Source organism: Kwoniella shivajii, chromosome 9 (genome assembly GCF_035658355.1).
Source record: "Kwoniella shivajii chromosome 9, complete sequence".
NCBI classification, from domain to species: domain Eukaryota; kingdom Fungi; phylum Basidiomycota; class Tremellomycetes; order Tremellales; family Cryptococcaceae; genus Kwoniella; species Kwoniella shivajii.
The window spans coordinates 1,233,632-1,254,376 of record NC_085916.1 but is presented as its reverse complement, the minus strand read 5'-3'; the positions used below and the strand labels follow the sequence as shown (position 1 = coordinate 1,254,376).

Here is a 20,745-nt window from a genome sequence, read left to right as displayed (position 1 = left end):
CTATTCCTCATCGGTTTATGCGAGAGGGAGAATCGGTTGAGCTAGCTGACGAGATGAAAAATATAGTGACGAGGACTCGAGCAGAGTTGGACGCCTCCGACTCTTTGATGGACGTAGACGATGGGGATAAAGAGGAAGAAGATCAAGTGACGGAAGATGAAGGTGAGCTTACTCTGTCTGATGATACTAATGATCACTATCCCATTCACTATCAAAATCCATGCTGACGAGATTGTTCTTCGGATAGATGATCTTCAATTAGTACGTCGATCAGACGTACTAGGTGCCGGAGAGGTAGTTGTATCGACAGCTACAAGAGGTAAGCAGCAGTGGGATATCTTAATTGAGCGTCGGCTGATGTCTCATTTACAGATGACGTAGAAGTCGAGGTGTTAAGTGACACCCAAGAAATCTCTGAATCACAGAGAGGAGTAGGTGTTACTCAACCCTCTTCCGATGCTCCTGGCGTTAGAGGAGCAAGATCAGAAAGCCCAGTGAACTGTAAGTCTCATATACAATGAATTTAGCTGATAGATCGAAGGGGAGCTTATTCCAGAATCGTCGTCCGACGATTCTATTCAATCCATCCCTCCCCCTTACCGTTATGTTGGAGCGGATCGTCCCCCCCGCTACGGTCTAATTGAAGGAAGACGTGAAGTCATTCTCAATTCACCAGGTCCAACAAGCGATTGGACTCCTCCCGAATGGACTCCTCACCATGCCTCCTCCCCTTCCCGAGAGAGGTCTCTTCCGCCTTCAACTCCTCCTGCTGCTGGTCAGCAAAATCAACCTTCGACTGGATCGAACCCTGGTTCCTCACCGACGTCGCCGAGAAAATCTCGAGATTCTCTCCAAACGAGAGAATATATTCTTGTAAGTGTTAACTACATTTAAGACCACATTCATCGATAATGGATCATATGTTGATTCACTAGTCATGTTAGTCGCAACATCCGACGGCGGTGGTTCGAAATCCTCCTTGCTCGAAGTGTGAGCACGATGGGTTGGAATGTTTTGGCCTCCCTGGCCAACCATTCCATAAGCGCAAGTGTTTCACTTGCGCTTCCCAGAAGTGCAGTCACCGGGATCAAGGATGGATACCAACCTCGGTCAATCCCTCTCCCCTCCAATCCTCATCTCCCTCTTTCCGTCTTCCTGCTCACCAGAGCGCATCTGGTTCACTGCCCGCCGAGAGCTCATCTCGGTACACACAAGCTCGCCAGAGCTCAACTGGCACACCGCTTGTCGAGCACATCTCGACATCCACATGCTCACCCTGGCACAATAGGGAACACCTCCGACAATCCGTTTTTGGCTAGCTGGACTAACCAAGACGCTCAACCCTACCCTCCAGATCCTCCTGCAAACGCTCTTGGTAATCTGATCGCTCAGATAGAAGCTGCGCGAGCGGCTCCTCCAGGGAGGAATCGTGAGTTCTTGGTTCAGACCTGTAGAAGGCTTTGCCGAGAGCTTGGATTCACCTTGGAGTCGTTTACTAACGAGTTCAGAGGAGAGGGAGAAGCTGGTGGAAGTGGTAGTGCACATAGAGGATAGTCGCTGGTGACTAATGTACTTGTAATGCATATCATGTCTTCAATTCAGATGATCGTTCAATTCTCAAGGAAGAACAAGGAACACTTAGCTAGCTGAAGTCCGATACTGTGAATGGTGACTGACTTCTCCACTTCGATAAAAATGTAACAAATGAGTGAGGAATCTTTTGATCGTGAAGATAACAGTCAAGTCTTTCATATAATGGACGAGACTGGAATATGTGTACAGGAGTAGACCAGTACGATAGACTAAGTTCAAGAGTCACATGTGTCAAAATGGATACAATTCGGTGAATCTGGTCGACACTGGAGTAATCTGGCATACATCCAAAATATGGGAAGAGAAAATCGAACGAGGATATATTGGGAAATTCGAAACACGATTTGAGAACTGGAAGAATCGAGAAACTCAGACAAGATGCTTATACTCTCGTCTAGAACCTTCCTAATAAATACGCGGCAAAGAAAGACCACTCAGCCACTAAAGAAAATAGGTAATATCATTGATGACGAACGTGCAGTCAGCAGACAATGAGCTATCCGTTAGGATGGAATAGCCTCGAACGGAATCGTCGAGAATATGTGAATTAGTATGAGCTGACTAGAGATTCGTGTACATCATTGTCTACATGGGGGATAGTGTGGAGGAGAACTAGTGAATTTGGTATAAAACATCATGATTTGGTCTTTTGTCGACGAGTAAGAACCAGAATGGAGGATTTTGCAGCACTGTATCACGGTGGTGAAGCCCTTCCATGACCCAAGCAGGACCCGAGTAGCAATGATGAATGATTTCGTCCATTATGTTTGATTTTTAGGACAATATGGACGAAATGAGATATGCCACGAAGTCGGAAAAAAAAATCGAGAGAGGTTTTTTTTTGATTCCGCTGACACATTTCACGCGTCATACACTGGTGCACGTACATGCATATGTTTCCCGAGTCGAAGTACAGAAACCACCACCAAAAAAGACAAAAGATGTATTTTATCCTTTCCTTGTTCTCTCTTGATATACACTTCTTATACATACATAACAACATCCTCTCCATCATCATAAAGCTATAGGTTGTACAAGGCAATATGGCAGCCGCACCTACACTGGTGAGTCAGTCGTGTAGATACGATAGACCATCTGCAAGCCAAGCTAACATAATTATGTCCAACCTTAGAAATCCAACGATCCCAATGCCCGTCTTACAGAGGCATTATGTACTTCTCTTCGTCGGCGGTGAGCTTTCAATCTTGCATATCCTGATGGTATTCAACTCAACTAAATACGGGTATCGATTGAACAGACAAATAGTCGGATCACTCAATGTCGCTCTTGCTACAGCAGCACTCATTCAAAACATAGTGCGAAGTGCAAGATATTCAACTATTGATGAATTATTAGCATTGATCAAATCTGTCGGTAAGAAGTTGATAGATGCCAATCCTAAAGGTAAGCTATCGGCAGAATCGCCCGCCAGCTCATTACGCTCTTGCATGCGTGAAAGAATGTTAGCTGATGAGATTCGGTTACGATCGTGTAGAACTCGCTGCTGCAAACATTATTCGAAGAATCCTAAGATTGATAAGAGAAGAATATAGAGCAGCAGCAGCCGCCCAAATAATGTCCGAACCTTCTTCTGCACCGGAAACACCTTTCTTAGGGCCTACTACACCAGGTATATCAGCACCCTTGAATCATTATCTCTCAACTGTAAATCAAGCTCATAATCAAAATCAAAGCCCAACCCAGAATTCAAGTTCAACAATGAATTATTCAAGTTCAAGTTCTACTACTACTTCCAACAATTATAATAATAACAACAATGAATTTCAATTCTTCCCTACATATTCAATGAATACGTCTACTCAATTATCTCGTCAAACTTCTTTATCTAATTTCGTCGCTATGAGACATTCAAGAGCACAATTAGAAAGATCAGGTTCATTACTGGATATGCAATTGCAATTATCACAAAGTACGAATAACTTGTTCACTAAAATACCTGAAACTCCCGGTGTTACTTCTGCTGGTGGAATGAGCAGAATAGATTCTGAAGAATTCATGAAACATTCAGCTAAATTAAAGCCGGTTTTAATACAAGCTATTGATGAAGTTGTTGGTGAATTGGAAACTACTCATGAAGATGTTGCGAAAGGTGCAAGGGAACATATTCATTCTTCGTGAGTTTTAACGTGTCCGTCCGTCCATCTCGCACTTTTCAGTCATGTAAGGAGAGAGAGATTGAAAAGGAGGAGATCGTTTGGGATGAGCGAAAACCTTTTTAAACATGAAGGAACTTTCAGTCCTGTTAAGATCAGACGGTCAATCCTGGATTCAAGCGGACTTACCCCATGTGCCGCATGGTACTGACAGTGTCCTCTTCAATAGCGAAATCATACTCACCATGGGCCACTCGAGAACAGTCGAAGCATTTTTGAAGCAGGCTTATAGGGACAGGAAATTCACAGTGGTAGTCGCAGAATCTGCCCCGTCGTGAGTTTACTCAAAGCCTCATTTCATCCTCTGTCATTACCGTTACAATCACGCTTTGTTTCTCGTCAGTTGACTAAACAAAACATTGACCCTTGAATAACCTTTATAGTTATCTTGGACATTCCCTCGCACAATCCTTGTCTTCATCTGGAATCCCTACCATCCTAATACCTGATTCGTCAATTCACGCTTTACTGCCTCGAGTGACCAAAGTGATCCTTGGCGCACATTCCGTATTAGCAAATGGAGGACTATTCGCTTTATCAGGTTCTTTAGCATGTGCATTGGCAGCGAAATCACACTCGAAACCAGTAGTAATCACTACTGGTCAGTTCAAATTCGCGCCCGCATGGAATCTTTATCATGATTACGCCGCTGTAGATTTCCAAGGTCCAGGAAACGTGATTGGCACAAAAGGTAATGGAGGTGGGGGTGGTAAAGAAGGAACTGAAGTTGTCGATCCTTATTTCGATTACATAAGACCTGATTTAGTTCAGCTTTTCGTTACCAATGAGTGAGTTCCGACCATTCTTTCATTTAATCCGATCCGCAGATTGCAGAGTTCAAGTAGTAGAAGGTCCGTTATTGATCTTGTCATTGTCAATCAGGGGCGATCATTCACCTTCATATATCTACCGATTGATCAAGGAAGCGTATGACGAGGAAGACGTGGACCTGTAAGAGAAAAAACCTTTGGATATTACCATAATGTTCCATTTCCTTCTCTATCAGGGCGCATTCGACGTTGTCAATACTTATATAATCGTCAGAACAGATATCCAATGTATGCATATGATCACTTTGTTTGAATGGGTATAGAACCATGCGTGGTATAGTGCGGTGTGCTGTGGTGTACTGCACTTTATATTGCAGTACTTCACTCCGTTTCTCCTTATTATATCTCTTTCTTTTCCCTTTCTCGTCCGCTCCCGCCATCTCCCTCCTTCTTTCTCTCTGATTACCCTTTCCTATCGTTCTCAACTGGTCTAGACATCCTCACCATATAAGGTCTTTCTAGCCCATGTCAACCTGTTATCAATCTTCCAATCCTTCCAACCTTCTTCGTTGTTTTCACCGAATTTGAGGATTAGATCATCCCATATCTTCTTGACTACATACGTATCACCTGAAGTCCTTGCGAAAGCCTTCAAGATTATCCAAATTGCTTTTTTATTTGGTCCTTTCATACCATTAGGTGAGATCGGATGAAGTGTGAGGAAAGAAGAATATATCTCTTGAAGGACTTCTAATGTCCATTCGTTTCCTAACTCATTTATATCCTTTGAAGGTGGTTTGGCATGTATATTCGAATAAAATGATGAAGAAGATGAAGAACCTTGTTCCCATAAATCTGTAAAACGATCTTCGAAATCTATTCTCTCCTTTATATATCCACTTCCATTTCCATTTTCACTTGATGTAGATGTAATAAATGTATTGATACCGAATACTTTTCCTAATTCACCTAATCCTTCCTTAGGCAGTTCACCATGGACCGAAAATCCTCTAAAAAGAGTTATATAGTCTCTGACTGTGGGGGAATAAGAGGATTCGAATATATTCTTGAACATGATGAGAGATGCTTGTAAATTTCCATTTTCAACATATGAAGCTAATAATGGGCCAAAGGTTGATCTTGTCACTTTGACGCCTTCTGGAATAGGTATGATTGACATGGCCTGATTACGAAAACGAGAAGAAGGAGCTGGTTCTGATCCAAGCAATACTCCTAAATCAGTCGAATCGAGTTTGATCATTTTTGAATAAGCTGAAATGGCGACATCGAATCTTCCTTGACGAGCAAAAGCATGTATCGCGAAATTCACTAAAACATTTCTATCTTCCGGTGTCATGCTGGAATTCGCTCCTTCGAGTTCACCTCGCTGTGGTCGTTCTCCAAAAGCCATTTCGAGTATTTGAGGTATTTCATTTATTCTATTGGATTTTTCCAGTAAGATCAATCGACAAAGGTATGAATAACTATCTGGAGCTAGATTCCTTCTTTCTAATTTATCCCACCAATCTTCTAATCTACTTCCATGGCCTGCTAAAGCACATAAATACATCAAATGGTTGATTGATTTCTTATATCTTTCCATAGCTTTGCCGTCTTCAATTGAGGGTACTTGGGGAAACAAGGATCTGAAATTTGATTCTGCTTTTAGAATATCTTTCGTTTTCACTTTTCTTTCTGTTCTCGATGATGCTGATATTATTTCTAGTTCCAGTCTTTTGATGGCTTTTGAATCACCGCCAACGATATCTTTCAATTCACGTATTATAGGTTCGATTTGTTCCACTGCCGATTTCCTATCACCAGCTTCTCTCTTCTGTAATGCTCGCAGAGCAGAGACGATTTCATGAATTTCTCCGGGCGAGAAAACGTGTGAATCAGGTGATAAGCTATGCAGATCTTGAAACGCCTCGGATAATTGTGTAGCAGTTACATTTGTAGGAGGAGGAGAAGAGGTCATTCGACCAATTGAGGAAAGTTTGTGCGACCTTTCTGGGGGAGAGATAGTAGATCGACCTATAGGAGGGGGAATGATCAAGGGCTTTTCCGGTATAGTCGGAATATCTGGAGTAGGAGTGGGAAGGTTTTGACCGATGGGATCGTCTGAAGATTGCCATGCTGCAGACGAAGATGAGAAGGTAATACTAGAATCCCTAACAGGGTTCCACTGCTCCAACGTCGGGGTGACATTTGATTTCATCAGGGATAGGGACTCGGTCCTAGCAGAAGTCGAAAACGATCTTGGTCTTGAGGATAAAACTTGGAAGAAAGCAGTCTGAGGGATATCGATATTTCCAGCTAATCTCTTTAGCCTCTTTTTGCCTTCTTTCTGCTTGTTCAAATGCTTGAGCTTCCGATCGTAATGACCTATAAGTTCAAGTTCCTCAATGAGCACCTACGAATTGCCTTCGTGAAGAGTTAAAAATCAAGACCTACCTCCGTATAAACCCGCAGTGACATCTTTCCTGAACGCAGACACGTTTTCTCTGGCGATTACTTTCGCACCTACGGCAGCTTGAAGAGATAACTCGAACTGCTGACGAGGTACGACTTCCTCTGTAATATCGTTATCAGCACACCAATCATTGGTTGAACTGTATAGGAGACCTACTAAGCTTCTTGACCCATGCTTTACCGACACTTTGTGCAGCATACTTATGGACGATCATTGCTAACGCGTCAACGGGTTTACTGTTGATCAGGATGTTCAACTAGCACATTGTATGCCTGTCAATTTCCTAGGTCTTCTAGTAAATAACGACGGCTTGAAGACACTCACTTTGACCAAGCTGGATTGTTGGTACCCCGCATCTTCATAATCAAAACTTGCAAAACCTGAACTAGAGCTTTTGAGCTCAGAGAAGAAGTCTGTGACAATTTCCGCCAAAGGTAGAGAGTATCTCAGAATGGCTCGGTCTGAGTTCTCCAAGATCCGATATTCCTGTTGTACACCTCGATAACGTGAACAAAGATCCATCATCTCTCCTATGTATTCTGCGGCAACGGATATCAGCCATTTCTTCACAACTCCTTACATGACCCGGAAATGGATTACCTTTTGGAACAAATATTGTTGCATTGACTAGAGATATGTCAGTATGGATCTCTAAAGGGGTTTATTGTAACATGCTGCATGCTCACTCATTGGTTCTTCAATATGTCTCACTCGCAGCTTAGAATCCCCAACTTCGGGGAAATCAACTGGGTTTGAGACAAACTCCTCACTGCCATTTAAATAGACGACTATGAAGCTCGTCAGCTCGCTCAGACTCAGAAGGACAAGCTCACCTTTGTACGGCACTGTAGGAGCTGTGATGATTACCTCTGAAGAGTATTCATCTTCCAGACGTTGTTTGCTTGAATTATTGTAAGCTGCCGTCATTTCCCTTTGAGTTGGTGAAAACTCACAATACATCCATATGTAGTGTTCCCAAGAAACCAAGTCGAAATCCCTGACTGAGAGCAGCAGATGACTCTCTCTGTATCGACACTATCACGAGTACGGTCAATTTACGTGTCCACGCTACGCACGCTTGGGGAGATCTCAGCTTACCACTTCGATCGTTCAAGGTCAACTGATTCAATCACATGATCCATTAGCTGCTTAAACCAATGGGGATGGACCGAAAGCTCACTCGTTCTATCGACTCCTCCAATTTGGGGAAATCTGAGCTATCCATAGGAAAGACACCTGCGTAGACCTGGTAAAGACAATGGTAAGATTAGTCGCTCTATGAGGAAGCAAGAATGGACTAACCATCGCTTTCATGGGCTTAAATCCAGGTAAAGGTTCTACTAGCTTGTCCGCATGGCATATAGTATCACCAATAAAAGCTACCGCCCCAAATCAGTTGTAATTCGTCTAGCCAGCAAAGCCTTTCACTCACCTTCTTCGGAGTTTTTCATATTACAAACCACATACCTGTGAGGTAATAGATTAGATAAAAGGCATAGTGTTACGCTTGGAACCAGCTTACCCGACTTGACCATCCCTCAATCGATCTACTACGACTTCCTCGGGATTGTTGATACCAACTTCCAGGATCTCATATCTCTTTCCAGCTTGAAGGAACCTCACTTTATCTCCTTTCTTCAGCGTTCCCGAAAATATTCGAACCAATGAGACTACCCCTCGAAACTGATCGTAACTGCGTATGATGCCAGCTTAGTACACTTTTGGATATCGACAGAGTGTGAAGCTGACTTACAAAGTATCAAATATCAATCCTCTCAATTTCCCATCATCTGCTTCCCATTCTTTCGGTGCCGGTAACCTATCGATGATATTTTCCAAAACCTGATCTACGCCCAAGCCACTTTTCGCACTGATCCTCATATGATCTTCTATGGGTAATCCTAAAGATGACACAATCTCTTCAGAGGTTTCTTCTGGTGATGCGTGAGGTAAATCGACTTTATTTATCACTGGAAGCAGCTTGAGATTCGCTTCCACGGCATGGTGGAAAACGGACAGGGTCTGAGCTTGTATACCCTCTATGATTCATATGATGAGTTTTCTACTGATGTCAACTTTGAGGAAAGGAGGGATGAACTTACGAGAACAGTCGACTAACAATAAACCACCTTCACAAGCACCCAAACTTCTAGAAACTTCATAACTGAAATCTACATGTCCAGGTGTATCAATGAGATTGATCAAGTACTTCTCCCCATTTTTGTGTTTATGTATTATCGATACAGTTTGAGCTTTCACTGTTATACCTCTTTCCCTTTCCACTTTTAGCTTATCCAGGAATTGAGGATTCGAAGAAGATGGTACCGTTCCTGTCATCTGTAGTAGTCGATCAGCCAAAGTTGATTTGCCGTGATCAATATGAGCTATGATAGATAAATTCCTGTGATGCACGATCAGCTGTGAATCAGATTTCCATTTAGACACCAGTATGTGACTCACCGTATTCGCTCCGGAGGGAATTCGCCCATCTGTACTGTCCTCTTCTTCGATGTTATGTCTGATGCTTTGGCAAAGTTCCTGCTGGTACTTGCGAGAAACCGCTTTGGAGAGAACGGTCCATCAGCGATGGTCCTGCCATACCGACTTGATCTGCTGCTCGAACTACCAGCCGTTGCCAGTGTCGAGCTACACGAAGGAAGAAGCGATTGAGATGCTTGAAGTCGGCGTAAACAAGCGGCACAAGGCCTACTTGCACGGATAACCGAGCTCATATCGGCAGAGATATGGGAGAGGAGAGAGATGTGGCCTTCGATCAGACGTCGTAGCGCTTATCTGCTCGTTCAAGCTTTTATATGCTTGTATGTTTTGGCAATATCCAACCACATTCTCATTGAGAGATCCTTCTGAAATCTCGAGGGACGTTGTTACATGGGCATGGAGATTAGCTTTGATCTCCGGGGGATCTCCCTTCCACGTGGCATCTTCTGATTTTTATTCCAGATATTTTTCATGATGGTGCCTGAGTTGCGTGCTCAAAATGGGGTGAGTGACGCATTCAATTCCCAAAAGTTGGGACATGAAATGACATTTTTAGACATCTTTGTCAGTTGGTCATTCCACTCATTTGCTGTGTGTGTATAAAGAACAACAATACTACGATGGTCACCGCTACATCTGCTCGACTACTTCGAGCCGCCGCTAACAATGCTCGGCCAATCGCCAGAAGGTGTTACGCTACTTCCGTCACTGGATATGGAAGAGAAGTCGAGGGTTTCGTCGGAGCCATAGGAAATACTCCCTTGGTAAGTATCACATGAACAAAGTTTACCATCAATCACCAAGACGGTTAATTGGCAACATGAGAATGATCAAGTCGCGCTGCTGTTGAAACTGGGATTAAGTGCTGATTTTGTCCGGTTACGCAGATTCGTATTAATCGATTATCCGAAGAAACAGGATGTAACATCCTTGCCAAAGCCGAATTCATGTCACCAGGAGGATCAATCAAGGATCGAGCTGCCCTCTACTTAGTCAAGGACGCAGAAGAGAAAGGTCTTATTAGACCTGGAGGAACTGTGGTTGAAGGTACAGCTGGAAATACAGGTATCGGATTAGCACATGTTTGTAGATCAAAAGGATACCAATGTGTAATCTACATGCCAGATACTCAAAGTCAAGAAAAGATTGATTTATTGAGAATGTTGGGTGCTGATGTCCGACCTGTCCCTGGTGAGTTGTCATATTCCTTTCTCTTGGAGAAGCAAATTCTGATGAGCGTACTCATTGCTGTGCATAGCCGTCGCATTTGATAATCCTCAAAATTACAATCATCAAGCCAAGCGATATGCCGAATCATTAGATAACGCAGTATGGACCAATCAATTCGATAACACAGCTAACAGAGAAGCTCATATCATAACTACCGGTCCTGAAATCTGGGATCAAACAAACGGTGGAAAATTAGATGCATTCATTTGTGCTACTGGTACAGGCGGAACTTTAGCTGGTGTAGCTAGATATTTAACTGAAAAATCAAATGGAAAAGTAGAAGCTTGGTTGGCTGATCCACCAGGAAGTGTTTTATACAATCTAGTTGAAAATGGCAGGATTGAAAGAGTCGGAAATGGCTCTATCACCGAGGGTAAGTGACTCGTTCTCCCTCGGCGGATCAATATCGTTCTGCTGCCTGTGTGGAACTGTTCCCAGTCCTCTAATTCCATTCTTCCTTCCTTGCCTAACATACGAAATCACCGTCGTTGATTTTGGTTCTGCCCTAAATCGCATATGCTGATACACATGTATAATCAGGTATCGGACAAGGACGAGTAACTTCAAATCTCCAACCTGACCTCTCCCTTCTTACCGGGGCTATACACGTTCCCGATTCAGCATCTATCAATATGGTTTATCGATTACTTGATGAAGAGGGTCTTTACGTCGGTGCTTCTAGTGCATTGAACATCTGGGCAGCAGCAGAATTGGCCAAGAAGAAAGGTAAAGGAAGTACCGTAGTCACTATTCTTTGTGATGGTGCTTATCGGTGAGTACACCTCTTATTGGCCCTGGACATGTCGGTGCCTTCTGAGTATATTCGTCAGATGAGTTGTTTCAGATGATTTCCCCGTGGGAGAGGTGGTGAAGTAGAAGGATCATTGTCGAGACATAAGTCATAGTCGAGTATCAGTGAATGCTGACTCCACTTCATCCAATATAGATACCAAAATCGTCTATTCTCACGAGTATGGCTAGAATCAAAAGGACTCATCTCACATATACCTGAGAAACTCCAAAAATACATTGTCCTCCCATAGGAGTGTAGGAGTATAGGGTAAATGAGTTACGACCTCTGAAGGTTGATCAATATGCATTTGGCATCCATATATTTTACTCTCGCAAGGCTTATAATGCCTAAGATCCTGTGTATGTCTTGTCATCTCACAATAGACCTTTCAGTAGATCGCCTAAACCTTTCGCTCTCTCCCAGAGTGACTTAGCATAAGCTAGGTTGACTAGACCGACCAGGAATCCCCATGCTTTCCTTGGATCAGGCAATGGGAAGTCTGAGAGGATAATCATTGTTAGCGTCAATATAGCTCGTTCCCGGATGAGATAGATGATGACTCACCGACGGGAGGGGGTATACTTGTTCTTATATATGAAAAGAACCGATCTTCCGTTATCGATTTGACAGAGCATAGTGATCTTAAACCTTCCTCTCCACCTAGCATCGCGCGACAAGAGAGTATCAGTCAGATGGTTCAGACGGAAGGGGGTTTGACTTACCAAATCTGCCATGTCCCGAAGCTTTAACACCACCAAAGGGCATAGCTTGATTGAGGTAGAATACCCCCTACTCAAAGGCACATCAGTACCTGTGTATGATTCTAAGCCTCGTTCTTGATAATTGACCACTCACAAAACTAAAAACGCACATTAGCTGAGCTTTCTCAAGTCCATCACAGTCAGAAAGCTCACTCATTGATAGCCACCATTCCACATTCCAATTTCCCAGCCACTCTTCTGCATTCTTTCCTGTCCTTCCCATATACTCCAGCACCTAGCCCATATCTACTTTGATTTAACCATGAGACAGCTTCATTGACATCATCATACGGTATGACCGTCATGACAGGAGCGAATAGCTCTTCTTGAGCAGTTTCCATATCCATGGTGACATCCACTATCAGACTAGGTTCGAAATAAGCTCCTTCAGGATATTCAGGATGATTGTGAACCTTCCCTCCTGCCAGTACTCGAGCACCACTCTTCACAGCTGATGAAAGGATCGATTCGAGTTTAGCAATGGCTGCGTGAGATATGAGTGAACCAACATCGATGCCTGGCCTTAGGGAACGGACCCGAGGAGTCATTATTTCTACGAATCGAGGATACTGCGATCGATGAACGAGGAATATCTCAATGCCGATACAATTTTGCCCAGCCTGTGCGATCCTCGTCAGCTATTAGGCCATGCCAGTTTGGCCATACATTGACTCACTGATTGGCTAAGGTGACAAATATCCGTCAACTACTACCATCACTGTACAAGCAGAAAAAAAACCTACAATGCACCTCTCATCCAGGTACTAGCGTAAAAGTCCAGATCGGTGTCTGGCAGTATGAACGCAGGATCCTTCCCACCTGTCAAAAACAAGATTAGCACGCGTCAGAGGATGTGACTTGGGTTTACTCGGTACTCACCAAGCTCAATGCAAGTGGGCACCATAATCTCGGCAGCTGCAGCCGCGACCTTCACAGGCGAATGAGCTATTATCCGAACAGAGTGGGGATCCTATAGCTCACCTTCTTTCCCACTGGCTCCGAGCCAATGACTATCCTGGTGTAAGCTAAGACCCCCATAAAGCCAGGAAAGTGGAACGGGTAGCTCACAAGTGATATGTTTGATCAGCTTATTCCTTGTAATCGTCTCCGCTACATCCGGCAAACAAATAACCAATTGCACGACATCTTCGTCTAATCCACAAGCCTTCAGACAAGCTTTGACTCCTCCTATGAACCATAGAGTACTCCAAGCTACTTGTTCTGAGCATTTGATAACGACGGTATTCCCTGCAAAGAGGGAAGCGAGTATTGGAGAAAGCGCATTGTGGAAGGAATAATTCCACGAAACTAATGCCAAGACTGTACCCAAAGGGGAATAGTGAACCTGTCAGAAATGTATGATCAGCTGCCGAACGTCTACTTCCAGCCTTATCAGCTCGCTTACTTTGGATACCTTGTGCGCCAACAGTATATTTCCAGGTCGGGAAGAAGGTGATATGGTTTTCTCGCCATGTTTGATTAACCTATTTGAGGGGGTCAGCGTTCTAGACTTCGTGAGGAATATAGACAGCTAACACACCAATCGAGTTTCGACAGAGTCGTCAATATCTCTCCAAATACAGCATCGACCTCTGCCCTTTTGAATTCAGTTTTATTCAAGGAAAAGATGAAAGACTTTGACATACCTGTTTTACCTGTATCTCTACATGCTACTCTTACTATTCCTTCCATGTCTCTCAGTACCCAGGCTTTTATACTTCTCAAGAAGGATATACGTTGAGCGAAAGTAGTTTGGGCCCAACCTGGTTGAGCAGCATGAGCGTTGGCAATTTGGTCTGATACTTCGGACTCGGAGAGAAGAGGTAGTGTTAGAAGGTGGTACTATTTATTGATATTAGCTGGGGTGACTTATGTTGGTGTAGATGAAAGCATGTATAGGAGTGAAGAAGTCAGACAACATACTCCGGTTGATGGGTCATAGCATGTTATGTGATCCCTTGTTTCACCTGTTTTTCCAGTTTCAGGAGGTAACAAATTATCATCTTGCTGATGAGAGAATAAAGAGGGATTCTGGATGATTTCTCCTCTCCAGAATTTATAGGCTTCCTTTCTCAAGAAAGCTATCAGTCGGTTTCACATAAGAGCATAGCTTTCAGCTTACCTTAGGTAGGTCCCATCTGAATGAAACTACTCTCCTACTTTGTCTCCATGTTCTGAATGACTCTATATATGTGGGTATTTTTATGGAAATGACAATCAACGCGATAGTCAAATTTATTTTGTTAGGAGGGTTATAAATCGTTTTCCAGATATGACCTAAAGTGAGATGTGATAACCAGATGAGCCATGGTTGAACTATAGCTGGGAATGAGTCTATAGTCTCCAGCATCTTGTGATTGTTTTGCTGAGCGTAAAATGGAGGATGACGAGAAGATGTCAATGAAGTTTTCTCGACATCATTCGTCGTCAGAAGGAAGGGGGAAGGACCTCCACTCGACTCGCTGTTTGTGGTACGCGACTGATAATCCAATCGGCAGAGCGTGCGATGTGAATCATGCTCGATCAGGTGGCAGCCAACACTATGCGCCAATATATTTCTCCCCTCAACAGCATGCAAGAACACTCAAACGGAGTGACCTTACAAATCCTCTCCGGTGTTATCCAGTGAGGTTCGATACGGCATATAGAAGGCAGGAATCAATTGTGATAATCTACTGACGCCTCTGGCTTTGCTGAACTAATCGATCGATAACGGACAGAAGCAAAACACAATCAATGGCAAGAAATCTGTTCATCCTGTGGCTGTACACAGTAGACTTCGACGATAATGACGCAGTTTGTGCAGCTCGATGACCTATATATATTGCACGTTGCTGACCATTTCTGGTCGTATCCACACTATCATGTTGAAGCACTCAGCTGGGAAAGCAATTTGATCAAGGCATGATCACGTCTCTTCTGATTAAGCATATGATGGAGTTGATCATATTTCATTTTCTCGTCCCTTTCGTGATTGTCTTGGTTCTTTAAGTCTAATCACGATCAGAATAGTACAATGTCATCGATAGTCCCAAAAATCTGATTCTTCTGATTGATGTTAGTAAGGACCACACTGCTTTGTTAGCTCACGCCTGTGAAGCTAGCTAGTAGTAGTGAGATAAGTTGAACGGCATTGTCGTTTGGGACGATCTGTGTGGCCATCCACCACAGTACTGGTTGTCTCTCTGTCTCTCTGTTATAGCCGTTCCGTCAGTGAAGAACATGACCATTGCAAGGTTACGGAGAGTCCAAGCGGGCGTGGGCGTTTTCGGTGCAAGGACGAGGCGGGACAGTATATTCTATTCCACGTAAGATGAAAGAAAACAGATAGCTGACGAAGGATATCTTGTTGCCATCTCACTCTTTGGGTTTCAAGGAATCTAAAGAGCCAGTAGTCATACAAATTAATGCTCTATCTATAAGTATATTTCCGGCTCACAGGCTCAATCGGGAAGTGATAAGTCAACCTGTAACGGAGAACAGCATAGACGTTACACTGTTCTCCCTATGCACTGTCGTTTTTGTGGTCATACTATACTCAATACTCCGAGTGCACGGTTCATTACGTTGAAAGTCGGTCAAAGCGTCTTTGTTCTCATGAGCACAGGTCATGGAGGCACCCAGCAGCTTCTGTCGTTTCTCAGAAAAGGGCGAAGTACTTGTGGTATTCGGACAGGATAGGCCAGGTGAAAGGGCAGGTATACTCTAGACAGCGCATACACATGCTCTCTGCACGAATTGATCGCCCAATCTTGCGTTCAGACAAGTTCCGACTAACCAATCTTTCCAAAGGGATAAGGAAGAGCTAAACGAGAGGGGGCGTCCTTTGAGCCTGGACTCACCTCCCTTCCTCCCTTCCTTCCCCTGGCGTTGAACCTGATCACCAATATGTTCCTTGGATCATAGATTGCCTGTACACAGCTTTCCACAAGATTCTTCTTCTTGTGAGGTTTCATCCCCCAAGATGTCCAACTGTGCTATATACGTCACAGCAAATCCTCCTTCTCTTCCTTATCGACTCAAACCAAAGTTTTTTCTCTCGTATACCACCAAGCTCAGAAAGGTTCACTTAGTGTAGCGTAGATTCAACCTCGAATCCGAAATGGGTCGAAGAGGTAGCACAGCCTACTCGGTGGTTATAGCTATCTGTATAAGTTGTCTGGCCCGTGAGCAAATCCCATCGTCCGGGTTTTATCCAAGGGTACGAAACCTTCAAGCTGAGTACACTCGTACTGTGAATGTAGTGGTTCCGTTCACGTTCTTCTTGATTAACTCACTTGCACCAACCCATATTCCCACAATCTCGTTGGCGAAAATCACAGGAAAAGTCGTTGATCCTTCCACTAGTGAAGTTGTACAAGTGGTGGTCAAAGTAGGTCCAAGTGGTGGATGTATCTGGACCAATATAACGTATGTGATTGGTGGGAACCGCTCTTTATGAGGCACTGAAACCATATACTGTGCGAAGCTGACGTGATCAACAGGAACGACGATGATTCAAGATGTATTTCACATATACCATTCAAACCCACATCAGAACAACTTCATCTGGAAGGACAACATAATGAAAATATCACTTCATGTTTTCCTGTGGCGTTAGGAAAGGCACTAGCTTTGAATCATGTCGTGACTGCTTTGATGGGTATAAGTATCTTAGCTGTTCTAGTTGATCTGATGGTTCTTGAAGGAGGTGTAAGTGATTCAATCTACCAATGTTGAAAATCATTTGTAGTTCCGTTGATAAGCATTCAAGGCTAAGTTCGAAGTGTTTCAAATAGGCAAGCTTAGCCATAATACATTTTACAGTTCTCTTCATGTGGTTGACATTCATTCTTGAGACAGTATATATAAGTCTACTTCACAAGAGGTTAGAAGATCATGATACGGAATGGGAATATCAAGTTGGTCAAGGCTATTGGATGATTTTAGCTGCTACAGTGAGTGTATATATTCGATATATAAAATGTTGGCTCTTGTGAGTCATCTTGTGAAGATGACAGATGAGCTGATGAAATGCTTTCGATCTCATAGTTGCTGATATCGTCATTCTCCTGTGGTGGAAATTCTTCGTTTGAGATGTGATTATTCCGATGATATTCATTCTGCATTTCGTTATTATCGAAGAGAGAGAGAGAGTATTAGTTGACATTCTTGTGGATATAACAAAGAATCAGTGTAAATGATATGCGACATCTTCGATGCTGACAGGTATAGCATCATGCTTTGGTCAAGTTGATATGAGCGGTTGCAATTCAGATCATCAGATTCGATTTTCATATGATTGTATGCCATTTGTGTGATCATAAACATAAGAAATCCTCAAATCCAGCTGAATCTAGAATACCAGGTTTCTCTACACGAGCAATCTCTTTACCCTTTCAATATCGAAAAGAAGGGTTCGTCAGCATATTTCCCCCATCAAATATAATGTACAATCCATGGCATATTCTTAAAGACTGAAAAGAGGGAATGGAAAATGACAACTTACATTTTCCAATTTGATTATTGTAGGTACGAACTTGATCCCGTATTTTATTCTTGCAGGATGGGAAGGAACGTTCTTCCACCTATCAAGATATAGCATGAGGAATAAGCGTCAAGGTCAAGGAACAAAATACAAAGAAAGGGTTCTCTAAATCAATACAGTAAGATCGGATTGAAAACTTTCGAGACTTACCCCGAATACGGTCCGATATATGTTATAACGCCATCTAATTATCGTGTATACCGCATCAGCATCATTTCCCGATTCTGTTTCGAGTCGCACAAAGAAAGACCTTGTGTACTAGGCAATCTCTCAGGTTGAGCGAACAAACTTACCAGGCTTCGATTTACCCGTAAATGCACTTTTGACAATCCCTTCAACGTCCCTACAATGCTATCACACGCCAGCAGAAATACATCAGCTCACTATACTTCAACTGCTTACCATGGTAATTTATATCGATCAGTTCGTACTCACAGGGCACCACATCTTACCGCCCTCAATATCGGAATAGAAGATCAGATAAGTTGGTTTACCATCTTTCGCATTGAGCGAAGATTCCGATGGAGGGTATCTGAGATATGAGGTCTAAGTATCCTCCTTTTACATTTCACTTTGTCATCAAGGACTGCAACTTACTGGCCTGCTACTGTCAGTGGCATCTTGGGATGCTCACTGCTACGATACAAAGTCTCAGATGACGGACAATGCACAACTCATCAAATTAGTCATTCTGTACTCAGGTCAGCTCGAAAAAGTGAAAAACAAAAAGTAGAATTAACGGATAAAGCCGTTATCGATAACGCCATCGATCATCATACGAGTAGTCATTTCCAAACCAATTGATCGATTCAACTTTCGGTCACATATCAAGATGAGTGCTGAATGATAAACACCAAGAAGAGCATCACAACACTACTATATACCGTTTTGTATACATATTCAAGCTACAAGACTATTTAAAGATGAAGATACTGTAATTACCGAAAAGTGCAATTATTGTACCTAGAAAAAAAGATGAAATATATATACTTTGGAGCGCTCTGTATAAACCTATATGAGCAATCTATGAACGAGTAATTGTTCCAATGCCTGAGCGAGAAGCATATGAACCCATTTGGATTCCTGTGATGATCTAACCTATAGTCGTAGTAGACCCCTTGATTTCTTTCCTCTACTACTAATCTCACTCTCAACTTCTCCTAAACCTCTTTTCATTCCTTTCGTACTTCCATGTCCACCAAATAACAACCCTCGTCTAGAAGGTAAATCCTCTTCGTGTTCATGATCTTCTTCAGTCAAATGTGCTCTGACATTCCTCATCATCAGTTCGCCTTCATCATCACTGTAAACACCTTCATGATTCTCACTGTCCTTTTCATGTTCTAATGACAAAGCAGATTTACCAAATCGCCTGCTTGTTGTCGGTGTGGATACAGGTGAACTTGGTGGCGAAACATCTAGTTCAGGAGATGGAGTTCTCATCATTCTCAACTTTGACTTTGAGGGTGAAGGTCCGGTTGGCCATAACAATCTAGGTTGAGGTAATGGATGAGGTTCAAATTCATCATCTTCAGGATCTAATTCAGCTGGATGGAAAGGTGCGCCTGATGGATATAAGGGGTTGGCGAAAACTTTCTTCGAACCTCTAAAAACGTATGTTACAGTCGGCAAATCCTCATTTACTACAGGTCCAGGTGATCTTTTTGATGATTCTCCAGGTTTTGTTAAGAATGGATTATATTCATAATCTAACATTTCCTTTTCCCTTTCCATTCTCTTCTTCGCTTCTTCCCTCGTTACACCCTTAACCATCTTACCTGGGGTATTGATACCTATACGAGGAGCATGTTTTGTTGGTGGTGGTGAAAGTAAACCTATAGAAGATGAGAAATGAATAGGTATTGTGGATTCTTGGGACTGTGGTGAGAGATGATGATTTGGTGAAGGGGATTGTTTTCTTGGACTTCGTCTTGGTTTAGGTGAACATAACGTTGGTACGTTATCTGTATCAGAATCGAAATCTTCTTCACCTGGTCGATGACTTGTGATCAACCCTGGTGATGCTAGTGTTAATGGTGCACCTGCACCTAAACCTGATTCCGAAGACGAAACGTAGAATGGATTTTCATCTGCTTTAGTCACGGTGACAGTCATATTTGAAGTTTGATGTCCAATCTGATCCACTTTCCCATGATTCCCAGCTTTGTGTCCACCCATTCCCACACCTACACCAACACCTCTTCCGTTATTTGTATTCGTCAGTAAACCCATTTGTTGAGCGAATGTCAATCCAGGTCTGCGTCTTATCTTTTCCGGCCTAGAGGATGATGGATTTGTTGAAGAAAGGTAAAAAGTGGTATGACCTGATGGAGAAGGTATAGCTTCCCCTTCGATCAACACCGATGGAGAAGGGGATAGTTTACGTCGTGTGCGTTGAGTTTGAGGTGTGGGTAGATGTGCGGAGGTTGAAGAAGATGCAACAGGTTCAATAGGTTTACGAGGTCGACTCGATCGACGTATCGTCTCTGGTGTGGGAAGATGGGTAGAACGTGAAGGTGGCGTTGGTAATCTGATACACAACTATGTCGTCAGCTTGTATAAAAATATACAGAAAGGAAAAACTGAACGTACGAGGAAGTACCTATAATATCGACTCCTCTACCTTTCCTCTTTCTTTCTATTGTCCTAGGAGCATCTTGATATGTTGATCCGGTCCAGCCGGTTTGATGTTGAGTACCCTTCAAGGGGAATTGCATTATTGTGAAGAAAGGAAAAAAAAGAGGATCGATGGTTGAGTAAAGTCGACGAGAGGGTGAAAACCTTCTTACTATTCCTTATTTGTTTTCCCTTTAGTTCTTGATAATTGCTCTTCCAAATCCTTACAGAATCTTCGTCAAGAAGGACAGGATGAAAGAGATGGACACGACAAGAAATTGAAGAATGAAGAGAAGGACTCGATCTGAT

General features: G+C 43.0%; 9 protein-coding genes across 9 annotated transcripts; 4 read left to right on the top strand and 5 right to left on the bottom strand.

Annotated features, from left to right (window-relative positions):
- Nucleotides 1-999: 999 nt before the first annotated feature.
- IL334_006798 (uncharacterized protein) lies at nt 1,000-1,554 on the top strand (the record flags this gene model as incomplete). Its single annotated transcript, XM_062938495.1, has 1 exon — nt 1,000-1,554. One exon carries the CDS (start codon nt 1,000-1,002, stop codon nt 1,552-1,554), a length of 555 nt encoding a protein of 184 aa, XP_062794546.1.
- Nucleotides 1,555-2,636: 1,082 nt separating this feature from the next.
- IL334_006797 (uncharacterized protein) lies at nt 2,637-4,722 on the top strand (the record flags this gene model as incomplete). Its single annotated transcript, XM_062938494.1, has 7 exons — nt 2,637-2,657; nt 2,726-2,784; nt 2,852-2,997; nt 3,089-3,728; nt 3,937-4,041; nt 4,151-4,555; nt 4,650-4,722. 7 exons carry the CDS (start codon nt 2,637-2,639, stop codon nt 4,720-4,722), a joined length of 1,449 nt encoding a protein of 482 aa, XP_062794545.1.
- A 305-nt stretch (nt 4,723-5,027) lies between these two features.
- On the bottom strand, nt 5,028-9,742 carry IL334_006796 (GTP-binding protein LepA; the record flags this gene model as incomplete). The annotated part of the gene is made up of 16 exons (XM_062938493.1): nt 5,028-6,922; nt 6,992-7,111; nt 7,167-7,266; nt 7,335-7,549; nt 7,611-7,637; nt 7,697-7,798; nt 7,844-7,911; nt 7,964-8,045; nt 8,109-8,130; nt 8,191-8,256; nt 8,313-8,389; nt 8,443-8,477; nt 8,533-8,703; nt 8,764-9,049; nt 9,113-9,411; nt 9,471-9,742. 16 exons carry the CDS (start codon nt 9,740-9,742, stop codon nt 5,028-5,030), a joined length of 3,837 nt encoding a protein of 1,278 aa, XP_062794544.1.
- Nucleotides 9,743-10,129: 387 nt separating this feature from the next.
- Nucleotides 10,130-11,782, top strand: IL334_006795 (cysteine synthase; the record flags this gene model as incomplete). The annotated part of the gene is made up of 5 exons (XM_062938492.1): nt 10,130-10,273; nt 10,397-10,700; nt 10,768-11,112; nt 11,280-11,511; nt 11,686-11,782. 5 exons carry the CDS (start codon nt 10,130-10,132, stop codon nt 11,780-11,782), a joined length of 1,122 nt encoding a protein of 373 aa, XP_062794543.1.
- A 124-nt stretch (nt 11,783-11,906) lies between these two features.
- Nucleotides 11,907-12,405, bottom strand: IL334_006794 (uncharacterized protein; the record flags this gene model as incomplete). Its single annotated transcript, XM_062938491.1, has 4 exons — nt 11,907-12,031; nt 12,097-12,192; nt 12,255-12,321; nt 12,388-12,405. The coding sequence occupies 4 exons, from the start codon at nt 12,403-12,405 to the stop codon at nt 11,907-11,909; spliced, it is 306 nt and encodes a 101-aa protein (XP_062794542.1).
- A 37-nt stretch (nt 12,406-12,442) lies between these two features.
- IL334_006793 (uncharacterized protein) lies at nt 12,443-14,643 on the bottom strand (the record flags this gene model as incomplete). The annotated part of the gene is made up of 11 exons (XM_062938490.1): nt 12,443-12,913; nt 12,970-12,976; nt 13,037-13,112; nt 13,173-13,221; nt 13,275-13,303; nt 13,362-13,638; nt 13,699-13,777; nt 13,834-13,885; nt 13,940-14,135; nt 14,217-14,360; nt 14,416-14,643. The coding sequence occupies 11 exons, from the start codon at nt 14,641-14,643 to the stop codon at nt 12,443-12,445; spliced, it is 1,608 nt and encodes a 535-aa protein (XP_062794541.1).
- A 1,752-nt stretch (nt 14,644-16,395) lies between these two features.
- On the top strand, nt 16,396-17,375 carry IL334_006792 (uncharacterized protein; the record flags this gene model as incomplete). The annotated part of the gene is made up of 5 exons (XM_062938489.1): nt 16,396-16,459; nt 16,538-16,703; nt 16,778-16,985; nt 17,072-17,230; nt 17,325-17,375. 5 exons carry the CDS (start codon nt 16,396-16,398, stop codon nt 17,373-17,375), a joined length of 648 nt encoding a protein of 215 aa, XP_062794540.1.
- A 218-nt stretch (nt 17,376-17,593) lies between these two features.
- Nucleotides 17,594-18,440, bottom strand: IL334_006791 (uncharacterized protein; the record flags this gene model as incomplete). Its single annotated transcript, XM_062938488.1, has 6 exons — nt 17,594-17,668; nt 17,782-17,860; nt 17,971-18,004; nt 18,114-18,171; nt 18,256-18,352; nt 18,418-18,440. The coding sequence occupies 6 exons, from the start codon at nt 18,438-18,440 to the stop codon at nt 17,594-17,596; spliced, it is 366 nt and encodes a 121-aa protein (XP_062794539.1).
- A 478-nt stretch (nt 18,441-18,918) lies between these two features.
- On the bottom strand, nt 18,919-20,537 carry IL334_006790 (uncharacterized protein; the record flags this gene model as incomplete). The annotated part of the gene is made up of 2 exons (XM_062938487.1): nt 18,919-20,350; nt 20,413-20,537. 2 exons carry the CDS (start codon nt 20,535-20,537, stop codon nt 18,919-18,921), a joined length of 1,557 nt encoding a protein of 518 aa, XP_062794538.1.
- Nucleotides 20,538-20,745: the final 208 nt, after the last annotated feature.